This window comes from Panthera tigris, chromosome B3, assembly GCF_018350195.1.
Source record: "Panthera tigris isolate Pti1 chromosome B3, P.tigris_Pti1_mat1.1, whole genome shotgun sequence".
Lineage (NCBI taxonomy): Eukaryota > Metazoa > Chordata > Mammalia > Carnivora > Felidae > Panthera > Panthera tigris.
In genome coordinates, this window is record NC_056665.1 from 135,140,729 (window position 1) to 135,153,730 (window position 13,002).

The following is a 13,002-nucleotide window of genomic DNA, read 5'->3' on the forward strand; positions in this document are numbered from 1 at the left end:
TGCCCACCTACACCTGTGCCTCTAACAAAGCAGGGCCTGGGGTTCCCGAACAGAAACTGCCAGGGCCTGCCCACGGCCCACGTTTCCCAACACAGACACGAAGGCAAATGTCGGCAAACAAATCCTTGGGCGCCACCCACCAAGCAGGTTTCCCATCTAGGCCAAGGAAGTTTTGCTAACTGCCCCAAAAACTGCATTGAAAGAAATTCAACATGAGTACCCTGTCTGCCACCCCCACCTCCCCGATCCAGTGTGGAGGCATGAGAACTGGGCACACAGCTCCAGGAACAGGACAGAAACAGGTGCCCACTCTGCGAGGGGCTCCAGGCACTGCTCACACCCCGCACGGCTTCTCCCTCCACCAGGACGACCTCCACCACCGCTCAGAGGTCACCGGGACCCTCGCGCATCCTCCAGGATGGGCCTTGCCGCGTGGGCACGGGCTGGGCGAGGAGGGCAGGCGCACCACCTGTCACAAAAGAGCCCATCCGGGGCCGGGCGGCGGAGGCAGTCGTCGACGGTCGCGGGCCCGAGGCCGAGAAGGGGAAGCAGAGATGCCCACGGCAAAACTAAAAACACGTACAATGGCTGGCATGCACAGTGCATTCATGTGCCCTTAATCCCTCCTCACAACGCTGTTCCCGTTTTACAGATGAGGAGACAGAGGCACGGAGAGTGAAGTGACTGACCCCTTCCACAGGCGGACAGACGCGTGACGGCTCATGGTGCGGATGGAGACAGTGATGGGGCCCACGGCTGGTGTTCACCCAGGCTTAGGAAGTGCTGGCCCCCAGGCCGCATGCTGCATGTCCCTCGCAGTCCCTGGGGAGTGGGGCCCAGGGCCACCCTCATTTTACAGAGGATACAAAGCTCCCAAGTGGCAGTGCCAGGACCTCAACCAGGCCCTTTGGTGCCATCTGTGCCTTGACTATCATGTGGTCCTGGGCGGTCCACCGAGGACAGGGGGGGCTTCTTCCAGCCACAGGGCCGAAAGGCAGGCCAGGCCAGGCCAAGCCCCTAAGGGACAACCAGCAGGCGGGCTGCCGGGCTTCCAGGGTAGGGATACGAGCAGAGGGAGCAGAGCTGAGAACCGAGTCAGGCCCACACCGGGGAACAGACGCAGTCCTGTTCTGAGGCCCCCAGACAAGGCCCAGGGCAGGACATACGTGCTTCCTGAGGCTTCCTGGGGTGGTGTGGAGGCCTGAAGCTGAACTGGAGGCCGGGGAGGCCCCTCGGGTCGGCCCGAACTGGCCGGCAGCCAGGCAGCCAGCTCCCGATGCCTGGGGAGAACAGACTGAGCTGAGCCAGCACCGCGGGGCGCCAGCTCAGGGCCGGGCACCGTGCCGACATCATCTCCTCGGTCTCCGTGTGGGGGGAATCACTGCTCCCGCTGCGCAGAAGGGAACGCTGAGAACAACCCCCGCCCCCGGATGACCTGTCCCATCGCAGCCTGGAAGGGCAGGGCCAAGATCGGAACCCACGGCTTCGGCTGACAGGTCAGGAGGGGAGGGCTCCAGTCTCAGCTCCAGCACTTGGTAGCCAGTGGCTTGGACAAGACACCCAGCCCCTACCTCCATGTCTCCACGGGGTAAAGGGAGATCTTGGCAGCTCACTGCACGCCGCGCTATTGCGTGGACAAAATGGGAGTAAAGCTCTCCGAGCAGGCCTGCTGTGTAAGCGTGTCAACAGCACCCGCGGCTACTGCTGTTACTAGTTCCCAGAGCCCAGCACGCGGCCCCTTCGACAGGGGGCTACTGAACACCCAGGGCCCCAAGGCAGCCTCCCCAGGAACGTACTCTTCAGGTCGGGTCCACGAGTGCTCCAGACCCAGGCTTGCAAAACAAGCCGGGAGAGGCCGGGGAGCAGCTGTCTCCCGGACACGGCCTGCCCTGAGCTCCCCCGGCTTTCCCCCAGCATCAGGCTCCCTCAGGCAGCGTCTGCTGGACTCGGCCCATCGTTCCGGCTGCCTCAGCCCCCACCTCCATGCCTGGCCCCATCTGGGCGGCCCTTCTCTCGGACAGAAGCCTCCCGGCCATCTGGGCTCACAATCACGGTCCCCCCTGAGCATAGAGGACGCCCTCGTGACACCCAGTCCAAACTGCCCATGTTGAGAGGGGGCCGACTCAGGACCTTGCACAAAGCCGAAGCTCAAGGGCAGAGCTTCATGCTCTCACCACCTCCCATCTCCATCCTTCTGGAACTTCTGCCCCAACAGCCCGGCACTGCTCCCTCCTCGTCCCACCAACCCGCTGAACCAACCCGCTGACTCGGCTACCTCTCTGCCAGCCCCCCCACGTCCTCCCGGGTTTAGATCCTCTGATTCATTGTAATTGTTCCCTTGACACGCCCTGTATTCCCTTGATCTCTCTCATTCATTCCGTCACTTCCGTCACTTCCTCGTGAAAACCCCACCTCCGGCAACACCCAAGTCTCCATTCAGGCTGAGCCCAGGGTGACTGGAGGAACACAGGCCATTGTCCTAACAGGCCTGAGTTTCTATAAAGGAATGCTGGCCTCAGTCAGCCGCTCTGGTCCAGCTCAGAGCGAAAGCCTGCATTCTCACCATGGCATATGGCAGGCTCATCTCTGGCCCTCCTTGTCGCGGTCCCCTACAGAGCCCTTGGGGGGTAGCTCCTTCCCTCCTTGCCGGGCTCTGCTCCAATGCCACCACCTCAAGAAGGAGCCCCTGGGCACCTCCTGTCCTCTGAAGGAAGGGCTCTGGCCATCATGGTCACACTGTACCTGCCCTGCATGTCTGTTACTAGATGACCAGCTGGGACACACAGTAGGCCCTCGATAAAAGTCAACTGAATGACTTAAGGAGCCAGTGGTGTCCTCCCAGCCTTGGTTTCCCTGGCTATGACTTGTAATGGTGGTGAGGCCTGAGGAGTGCAAGGGGACACATGTCAGGCCCCCAGCCTGACGCCCAGGAGCCGCACAGCCTGAAGTCACGCTCTGCACCCCGCACATGAGGTCTTGTCTCACACCTTGCAGACACCCCTGAGCAGTCCCTGCATGCCACGCATGGGCTCTCCCTGGAGATGCTAACCTCCCTAAGGTACGAATCGTTTCCTGAATGTTTTTATACCCACTGAGCAGTGAGTGGCTTTACCTCCACCGCTGCTACTTAATAAAGGTGAGAATCAAAGCCAGCTGGGAGGGTGGACGAGTCCGCCTCAGGGTGCCCCCAGCCAGAGTGGGCTCATTCCGGGGAAAGTCAGCTGGGGACGTCACGGCCATCATCCTTGTAGGCTAACAGCCCCACTGAAGGTTCTCCGGGTGCTATGTCCCACCAAGAAGAGAGGAGCACGGGGGAGCCAGGCTGTGCCAGCAGCCCTGAGGGTCCCAGCACATGCTGCCTGCCTCAGGGCCCTGGCAGACGGCAGGGAGCAGGCGCCGTTGCCACGGGGAGCTGGCCGGCTCCAAGGCCCGTCCCCGGCACTACAGTTCAGGGTGGGGGCAGGAGCACGGCCCCGCCACCAACCAGTACTGTAGCGTGCGGTAATTTCTCCCTCCCTGGGAAAGTCGACTCCCTGCACATAAACTGTGGAGGACGTACTCTCTCTGGGGTCCTTTCAGGTCTCGAAATCTACAAGCCCAACAGAGTAGCTGAGGTTCCGCCAACAAAGGCTAACACTGATGGCGCAGGGTCAGTGAGGAAGGTCAAAGAATGGGTTTAGTGCGGGCCCGTTAAGCACCCAGTGTTCACCCTGGCTGGATGCACCGACCTTGTTTGCCAACTTCACCACATACCATAAACCCATTTTGCAGGTGGGGCTGAGGCTTAGCGGGACCACATTTATCCCAGGCCCTACCAGCAGGGAGGGAGGAAGCTGATCAGCCGGGCCCAACCGCCCCATTACCCAAGGACACCAGTGTACGGACGGATAAAGGTGGCCCCACCGCTCACCTGGGAAGGCGTTGATGTCGATAACAGCGTGCTGCCCCGTCTGGTTATTGATGATGATGTCGATCCCAAAGAGCGACACACCCAACGCCTGCCGAAGGGCCCGGGACAGCTCCCGGATGACCTCGTCACTCGGCCGCTCAAACACGCCCTCGATCTTGTCCAGCTGCCAACATATACACACATGCAAGTCAAGTCAGGCCACAGTGGGGAGGTGCAATGCCACGCCAGACACAGAGACCCTGCCTCAGGTGCCCCAAGCCTGGCATTACCGTCAGGCAAGGAGGCAGGACAGACCCCTGGTGAGTTGCACTCACATGGCCACTTCCCACGTCCCACCAGTTGGGCAGGAGCGAAGTATACAGTGTGCGTGACCCCTCTAGTCCCTGTAACAAGCTGGGAGGACTGCCCCACCCCAATCGTCCTCTGCTCTCGTCCCAGCCAGCCTGGGACAGCCACACAGATTTTCACGGGCTCAAGCTCGGCCCCTAGAAGGGCCACAGAGGAAGGGGAACCTTGAGAAGTGTGTGGGATCGAGGGAACATGGATCTGAATCCTGACAGTGACTTTCTAGCTCTGTGGTCCTAGGGAGAAGTACTCGGCCTCACTGTGCCTCAGTTTGCTCAAACAGGACCAACGAGGTCCCTATCCTCTGCATGGGGAGGTCCCTGATGTGGTGGGAACAGTGTCTGCCTCACTGGGAGGAGGTGCTACCCTTGCATTCTAGAGCAGGGATAGCACTGTGTGACCTCTGAGTCAGGAGAAGGTTACAGGAGGTGCTCAATAAATACTGGAGTCCTGGGGGCTACAGGGCTCAGAAGCCAAAGAGGAAGAAGGGTGAGTGATCCGTCAGAAATAAAGTTGATGCTGGATCAAAAACTTTTAACACAGAATTACCTCGTGACCAGCACTTCCACTCCTGGGTATGTGTAGCCAAAAGACTGAAAACAGGTAGTTGTAACCCAATGTTCAGAGCATCGGCCAAAGGTGGAAGGAAACCAACCGAAGCGCCCATCAAAACGTGGGATCAACAAACTGTGTTACCCACACAATGGAACATTATTCAGCCATACAATGGCATGGCGTGGGTGAACCCTGAAGACGTCAGGCAAAGTGTGAGAAGCCCAACACGATGGGTTACACATTAATATTTACAGGTTAACACGAAAGGTCCAGAACAGGCAAGTCCGTGGAGATGAAAAGCAGACTAGTGGTGGTGGGGGTTGGGAAGAAGAGGGAAGGTGGCAGAAATGCTTCATAGGTACAGAGTTTTCCTCTGAGGTGACGAAAATGTCTCGGAACTTGGCAGAGGTGGTGATAGGCACAACATGGCGAATGCAGAAAACGTTACTGAATTATTACCTTAAAATGGCTATGTTGTATGTTATGTGAATTTCACCCCATTTAAAAAAAAAAAAAGTGAAGCTGAGTCAGGAGGGCTGGGGACAGAGCCCTGGGCACCAAGGACAAATGGCCCTTACCCCGGCACAGGTAGCTACAACGGCCGATGGGGAGCTTGCACACATGCCCCGGGTGAGGAGCCCACGGCGGGCACCATCAGTGGTCCCCTGTGAAGCCACACCCGCGGGCTCTGCACAACTGGCGGGGCCCCTCAAACCCACGACCCTGCTGCCTTGGTGTGCTATCAGAGGAAATACTTTCTAACGGGCCAGTGCCAGACTGCCTGTGACAAGCCCTTGTCACTTAGCACCCGCCCAAGCCTGGGCAGGTATCCCCCATTTTGTGCTCCCTTTCGCCAGTCAGAGGCTCAGCGCATCGAGGCAGCTCAGCCACGGGATCTGTGGCCCCAGGTCCTCCCCAGGTCAGAGGGAGCCAGGCAGACACCATGGCACAGCCCATTCCCTCCCGCACGCCCTGAGCCGTAATGTACGCTTCTGGGTCTTGTTTTCTCACTCCAATAAATGAGGTAATAAAAACACCTGCACCATGGGACGTAGGATCCGAGAAGCTAAGGTTTCAGGCTTGCAGCACAGGTCCACCAGCAAGGGGGGTGGGGTACGGCTGCCGTATTAACACACTGTTTACAAAAGCACCTTCTCAGCTCAGCCAAGGCATCTCAGAAATCCTCCCGAAGCTGTCTGATTACGTTAAACTAACTAGCCATCCCAGGACAAGATAAAGGCACGGAAATCCTGCCCCTGGGTTGTAAGTGCGAAGGCTACAGTGATGTTCTGGGGAATGGGGAGGCAACACAGGAGGTGAGGGGTGGTCCTCCGGATCACCAAGATCACCCTCCTCCCCCAGCATCGTGGGCTGAGTGCTTCCGGCACACTCCGGTGCACGTCTGGGCGCTCTGCATCCAGTAACTCCCCGAATCCCATGACCGCCCTGCGCGGCAGGATGGGGAAACAGAGGCTCAGAGAGACGACAATGCGATTCCCAGGCCACACGGCCAAAATGTTGTGGAGCTTGGGGGTGACGCCAGCCAATCTTGTCAGTGTCCACACTCTTATGTAGCAGTGTCTGGGGGCCTGTGAGTTGGGTGTGGAAGTCGGGTTCACCCTCAGGGGCCTCCAGCCAGGGAGGAAGGTAGGGCTTCAAGGCCAGGACAAGGCTTCCTGCATGAGGCCCTGATGGTGGGAGGGAGGAAGCTAGGAGGCGAGTCTGGAGTCAAACTGTGTCAGGCTGGCCTGTGGGTGTGCAGGAGGGGCTTGCATCCTGAACAGGAAGGGTATGGCTGAGTGTCATTCCCCTGTCTAGTTTCACATGGTGTCACTTCTGGGGGCTTCCTGAAGAGCAGTCACGAGCTGAGGGGAAGGAGGTGATGGTGGAGCACAGGTGGAGAGGAGGCTCAGAAGTGTCTCTAAGCTTTCCCAGCCCACAGATGAAGACACAGGCCGAGCAATAGACAGGTGATTACCCAAGGTTACCTGGGACCCGCTGGCCTCAATTAACAGCCCCAGGGGCCACAAGAGCCACACTGGGACTGGCAGAGACAGCTTCCCACAAGTCCGTGGAATGCCACCCCTGCCCAGAGCCACCAGCCAAACAAGGTCTGAGAGCCTTTCAGGAACGAGTCCCGAGGAACTGCACCAGCCCAAAGTCTCCGAGGGCCGGAAGACCAGAAATTCTTTTCTTGCACAAAACAGCTTTTTCCATCTTTTTTACAGTGCACACAGACAGGCGCTGTGGGGTTCTGTTTAAAATCTGGTTGTTCTCTAAGCTTCCTTGGAGAACATGGAACTTGTTCCTGGGGAACACCTATCAGCATCTGGAGGGACACTGGTGCTCCCTCCAGGTCCCTGTCCACACCCATGCTCTGTAAAACCCTCTGCACGCTGCCGGCTCCTCAGAGGAACCAGACACAAACAAGAAACGAACAGGTGGCCTGGAGCAGGGGGGCAGGAGGTAGTAGGCAAGTGCATGCCCCCAACACAGGAAGTGGGGGTGTGAGGCCCAGGGGCAGGGGCCTATCGTGGATGTTGTCGGCGAGAACATCCCAGGACACAGGCAGATCCTCCCGGATTAGCCGGGACGGCCATGACTCAGGAGCAGGAGATGAGGCTCAGGGCTCCAAGGTCAGGGGAAGCAACAGCAGAGGCCGCTGGCTTGCTGGACTTGGGAGGGATGGCAGAAGCTGCCCCACGGCCGACTTCAGCTCAGGTCATGATCTCACGGTTTGTGGGTTTGAGACCCACAGCGGGCTCTGTGCTGACAGCTCGGAGCCTGGAGCCTACTTCACATTCTGTGGCTCCCTCTCCCTCTGCCCTTCCTCCCTCCCTCCCTCCTTCCCTCCCTCCCTCCCTCCTTCCCCCTCTCTCTCCCTCTCAAAAATAAATAAACATTAAGAAGCTGCCCCATGGCAATTTCTAACTCTCTGCTCTGGGTAAAGACTGCTTTGCACATACCAGTGTGATAAGAAGCCATAAATTCCCCAAAGACCCAGCTTTGGAATCAGACCAATCCGGGGTCATACCCTAGCTTGGCCCCTGAGTGAACAGTCCTGTGAGTTTGGAGAAGTTCCTCAACCTCGCCGAACATTAGCCTCCCCGCTCAGGAAAATGGAGCTGTCCGCCCTGCTCCCGCAAGGCTGTGTCCAGACCTGGCTGTGATGCCCTGCGGTGTCTAGGATGGCTCCTGACACACGGGGACGTTCACGGAACGGTCGCCCCGAGCGAGCCCTCCTGCCCCCACAGAAGTAGCAGCAGGCCCTTGACAACGCTTACTGGATTCACGTGGACAAGGAAAGAAAAAGGAAGCCGAGATGGTGTCGCCTCCCACCCCTTTTCTTAAATCAGGAAAAAGGCAGCAGGTCTCCACAATATCAGTGACATGGGGCGGGGGGTGGCGGGGGGCGGGGATGTGTCAGGGGAGGGAGTCCTCATTCTGGGAGAAGAGTTAGAAAAGCTTCCACTGGGAGGAAACTAGTGGTAAACGGGTGTGGCTACGACGGCCATCGGCACGAAAGCCTGAAGCAAGCAAAGCAAAGGGGTCTCCGGCCCCCGGCAGGGAGACGAAGGTCCTTCCACCCTGCTCTGCTGGAGCTCAGGCCTGGGCCTCACCACCGACAGCACACTGTGCACACCCAGGCTCGGGAGGGAACACGGCCAACACGGCAGAGGGAACATACCGCGGTCAAGACCGATGAAGACTCCGGCTTTGACACGTTGTGGCTGTTGAAGAAGATGGACTCGCGGTCTGAAAAGCAAAGACAAGAAGGAGCCGGAGTGAGCTTAAAGCAGTGATGGTGACTCCACCACCTGACACCAGGGGGCAGCACCACCCCAGCCACGGCCACGGTGGCCGTAGGGTTCAGCGTCCAACAGCAGCCAACCCGGGGCCCCAGTGAGCCGGGCGCCCCCACGACAAGAAGACACTGCCCCGTGGACGGAAACACGCCTGATCAGGGCTCCCGCTTCAAGCCTTCCTCCCATACAAAAATAATGACCTTAATGAGGTCTCTGCTATGATCTTATGGTATCTTAGATCTGGTTTTCCCCCACACCCAAGGCCCCATTCCCAAAGTGTGTCTAATGTGTCTTACGGACATGGCACTAGAAAGGGGATGGAGTGGTGGCCGAGTGAGCGGGAAATGCGGTGTACCAGAATATCAATGGCAAGTAAAATCAAGGTCGGAGGACCAGTAAATGCCATTGAATCCAGTATTCCCAGCCCCTCCCGGTATCTGCTCAGAGAACTCCTTTTCAGGGTAGCACGTGAGAAATGCCCAAGCTGCTACTTGGCACGTGAGTGTTTCAAATATAAAGGGTTCTGCTGTATCCCAACTATTTAGGGGGAAAAAATAGGAAATCAGAACACGGGCTGCTATAGGATCCATCCAAGAAAGCATACAGAGTAATTTGTTTGGCTCTGGAAGCCGGCACAGCCCGCCCGAAATGCGCTTCACCTCCTCCCACCCCATACTTCCCTGACCCATGGCCATCGCCCATCACACCCTCAGTCCCATTGGGGCACCCAGAGGGGCAGGCTGATCCCAACAATAATGAGAGCAACAAGCAGCTGGTCTGTCTGTCCACCCCCTGGAGTGCGGTCAGTCGGTCACACGTTCTCTCGAGCACTTGGAAGCATGGGGCACACAAATGCAAGAATCACAAAACCACCAGCTCCACCGCCCCGTGCCCCCCACCAAGAATGGCATGGGGATGTCCTGGGCCATGAGCCCCTATGTGGCCCCAGCAGCCTCTGCTTCAGTCTTTCCAGAGTGGGCCATTATGGCTCCCATCCTCAGGACATACTGTTCATCCCTGGGACCTGGGTCCCTAAGCGCAGGACAGGAAGGGCCTTGGTGGAAGCACCATGGCGTGCAGGGGCCAGGCCACAGCGGGGCACCCGCTCTGATTGCCAACGACCCCCACCAGCTCCAGGATTACGGCGCCGCAACAATCATGCATGAGGAAGTGATTCGGGCGGAGGCCAAGCAGGCAGGCGCTGAGAGGTACCTGGCATCCTTCCCGCTAGTGGGGCACACAGGCCCCTTGCCGCCCCGGTGTGCCCGACAGTCCTCCCGCCGCTCCGACCAGAGCCAGTCCAGACGGGGGGCACGAGAGACGGTCCTGGGGAGGAGCCTGGGGAAAATAAACACCCTGCAGGACTTGTGCCAAGCAGCCCCACCAATCTCTACTCCTGGGCTCCGAGAGCCAAGAAGAGGGGGCCTTCAGGGGTGGCAAGCCCTGTGGGCCGGAGGACAGAGTGGGCCTCGAGCAGCTGCAACAGGTGTTCTGGCCTTCTGCGGGCACTGCCCACCTTTTTGCCCTGTAGCCCGGCCTGGCCCAACCCCACCAAGCTCAGGGTGCCTCCCACCCACCCCGAGGGTCCCCAAGGGTAGCAGAGCAAGCCTGGGGAGGGGGGCCACACAGAGCAGGGAGACACAGCCAAGTTCAGGGAGGCTGGGAAGCCTGCAGGAGCCACAAGGAAACACCACGGTGCTTAACTCTGCCAGGAAGGGAAGAAGCTGGGCACTCAGAAAGGCACACCCAGCACTCACTGGACTGGACAGACCACATCACCCAACAGTTTCTTGTGGAAGGGACACCAATCAAAAACGTGGACCGTTTTCCAAGGAGATTGTTTCTCCTCCTGGGCTAACTCTGACCCGGGGGCTCAGGCCAGAGGACTATTCAGCAATGACAGTGGCAGTGGAGGAGCGGGGGGGGGGCCTCTGCTCAAGTACCACCTGTGTGTGGCCTGAACAGCGGCCAGAGGGGGTGTGGGCAACTTCCAGACACTCCCTGGCCCAGGGAGACGGGTCAGAGTGGGTCACGTGTCCTCCGATGCCAGCTCCTTGGGGAGCTAAAGACGGACCTGGCTGGGCCCTGACACTCCGATCACAGGACCACCCTGGATGTGGGACCCCATCCACTCACTCCCAGTGTCTGGAACAGTCCTGAGACACACAGTCTGAGTAACGAACCACTACCAGCGCCCCACGGGGGGCGCGAAGGCAATGAGGGGAATATGGGTGCTTTCGGCCCTTGATGGATACACAAGAAGAACAGGTTCAAAACAGAGTAAATGACAGGTTTAATCCCCAAATACTGCAGTAACTCAGCAGTTATGAGCACGGACCACACTCTCTCCAGCTTTACTTGCTTACTCTTCATGTGTGTCTCTGGGGAGGGGGGCACGTCACAGTGCTGCAGACAGAGGCCCAGATCTTCTTCTAGATCCCGTACAAGTATCAGCTCCACAGAGAGGCCAGCTCTGGCTCCCTCACCCAGCGGTGTCCCAGGACCCACTGTTTCCTCTGGAGCCCTTCATCTATGCCACAATGCATCTTTTTATTCTTTCTTTCCGCATGTGTGGGTTCTCCCACTAGAATAGAAACACATGAGGGCAGGATACTTGGCTGACTATCTAGTCACCTACTGGATCAGTTACCAGGCACAGGGCTGGGCACATGGCAGGCTCAAGGAAATACGGCATCCATTACACTAGAGAGGCTCTAGATGACAGATCGGCAAACCAGAGACTGAAAGCCAAATCTAGCCTGTCGCCTGCCATTTGTAAATAAAGTTTTATTGGAACACAGCCAGGCCCAGGTGCTAACATATTGTCTACAGCTGCTTTCATGCCACAAGGGCAGCATTAAATAATTATGACAGAGTTGGAAATATTTACTATCTAGGCTTTTGCAGAAAAAGTCTGCTGACCCCAGCTCTACGTGGCAAGTGATATCATTCTTTGATGTACCCCTAAGGGAAAAAAGGCCCAGGAAGAAGGGTAAAATAAAGGCACTAGTCCACACAGTACAGGAAACAAAAGTAAATCCACTGCACAAAAGGGGAACACAGAGACGTGCCTATCTCGGTCCTGGCACTGGGTAGAGACAGGGGAGCAATCTCCCCAGCTGTGAACGACAGGCATAGGATACGTGTTCCTAGTGGCTGACACAAGCCAACACCAACCCTCTCAGTAAGAACCTGACTTTCACTCCAGCAGAAGCAACTAGAAGACGCCACTGGCTCTAAACATCACCTGACTTCAGAGACGTTAACAGGGAAAACCACAAGTGCACCTGAAAATCAACAGAGCATGGTCGTTATGGAGGGAAGGCTAGTGTCCCTGGCTCCCCGCCCCCCAGGTCCTGAAGAATCCCACAGCTCCTTGCGTGGATGGGGAAGCTGTAGGCCACACTGGACAAGGGAAACCGGAAAGCCAGTGTGGGGGCTGGAAAGAGGCCAGAGCCCCAGAGCCCGCTGCTCAACTGGTCCAGCTTAAAGGACCCCTGTCGAGTTATGCTTCTCATCTGGAAAGAACACGCACATAAAGAGAACTAAGCCCGCGCCGGCTCCCTGGCACGATGCCCTGAAGACCGCAAACATGAAATCGGCTTTGGGATGGATGGACAGACATGCTGAAAGTCATTCAACTTGCCTGAGCATAATAAACATTCCTGCATTGGCTCTGTGAGTTTACCTACTCCCCAGCCTACATTTTATGGAAAACTGGCAACCTGTCATGAGAAGAAACACAGTCATGAGAAGACACAGAAACATGGAGCCTCATCCTCAAGACACAGGACACAGAGCCTGCGCCTGGCTGCAAACGGCTCCCAGGGCTGAGACAGAAACTGGCCCAGCACTTTGTAACAGGGAGGAAAAGGAGAAAACTTCCTTTCCTTTGTCTGGAAAGGAAGGAAACGTGGCAGTAAATTTCTTACAGGTAGAGGGGACTTGGGTAAAAATAAAAAAAAAGAGGGGCGCCTGGATGACTCAGTCAGTTAAGCGTCCGACTTCGGCTCAGGTCATGATATTGCAGTTAGTGGGTTCGAGCCCCACGTCAGGTCCTGTGCTGACAGCTCAGAACCCGGAGCCTGCTTCAGATTCTGTGTCTCCCTCCCTGTCTCTCCCCGGCTTGTGCTCTGTCCCTCAAAGGTGAATAAATGTTAAAAAAAAATTCTTTTAATAAAAAAAGAAAAAAAGAAAGGAGGCTATGTAAGGTATGCTACTCTTAATATATTTTCCACAGACTTAAAGCACGTACTTTTTAAAAATCAGAGAAAATACATAATTAAAAAAAATAGTCTCTTCCAGCCCACAATTTATAAGAATGCCTCCTGCTGCTATACAGTCATATACAAAAAGACCCCTCCAGATCTTAGTCCCCTCACCCCC

General features: G+C 57.1%; 1 protein-coding gene across 5 annotated transcripts in view; it reads right to left on the bottom strand.

The window, feature by feature from the left end:
* The window catches only part of ITPK1 (inositol-tetrakisphosphate 1-kinase), a 180,193-nt gene that overhangs the window by 2,863 nt on the left and 164,328 nt on the right, over positions 1 to 13,002 (bottom strand). For 3 of the 5 annotated variants that reach the window (XM_042990419.1, XM_042990421.1, XM_042990420.1), the window contains 3 exons: positions 9,829 to 9,954; positions 8,499 to 8,566; positions 3,911 to 4,073 (listed from right to left, as the gene is read on the bottom strand). In XM_042990419.1, coding sequence (XP_042846353.1) covers positions 3,911 to 4,073; positions 8,499 to 8,566; positions 9,829 to 9,954 — 357 coding nt within the window. The remainder of the gene's footprint in view (positions 1 to 3,910; positions 4,074 to 8,498; positions 8,567 to 9,828; positions 9,955 to 13,002) is intronic. The other 2 variants (XM_042990422.1, XM_042990423.1) reach the window with 1 other exon arrangement.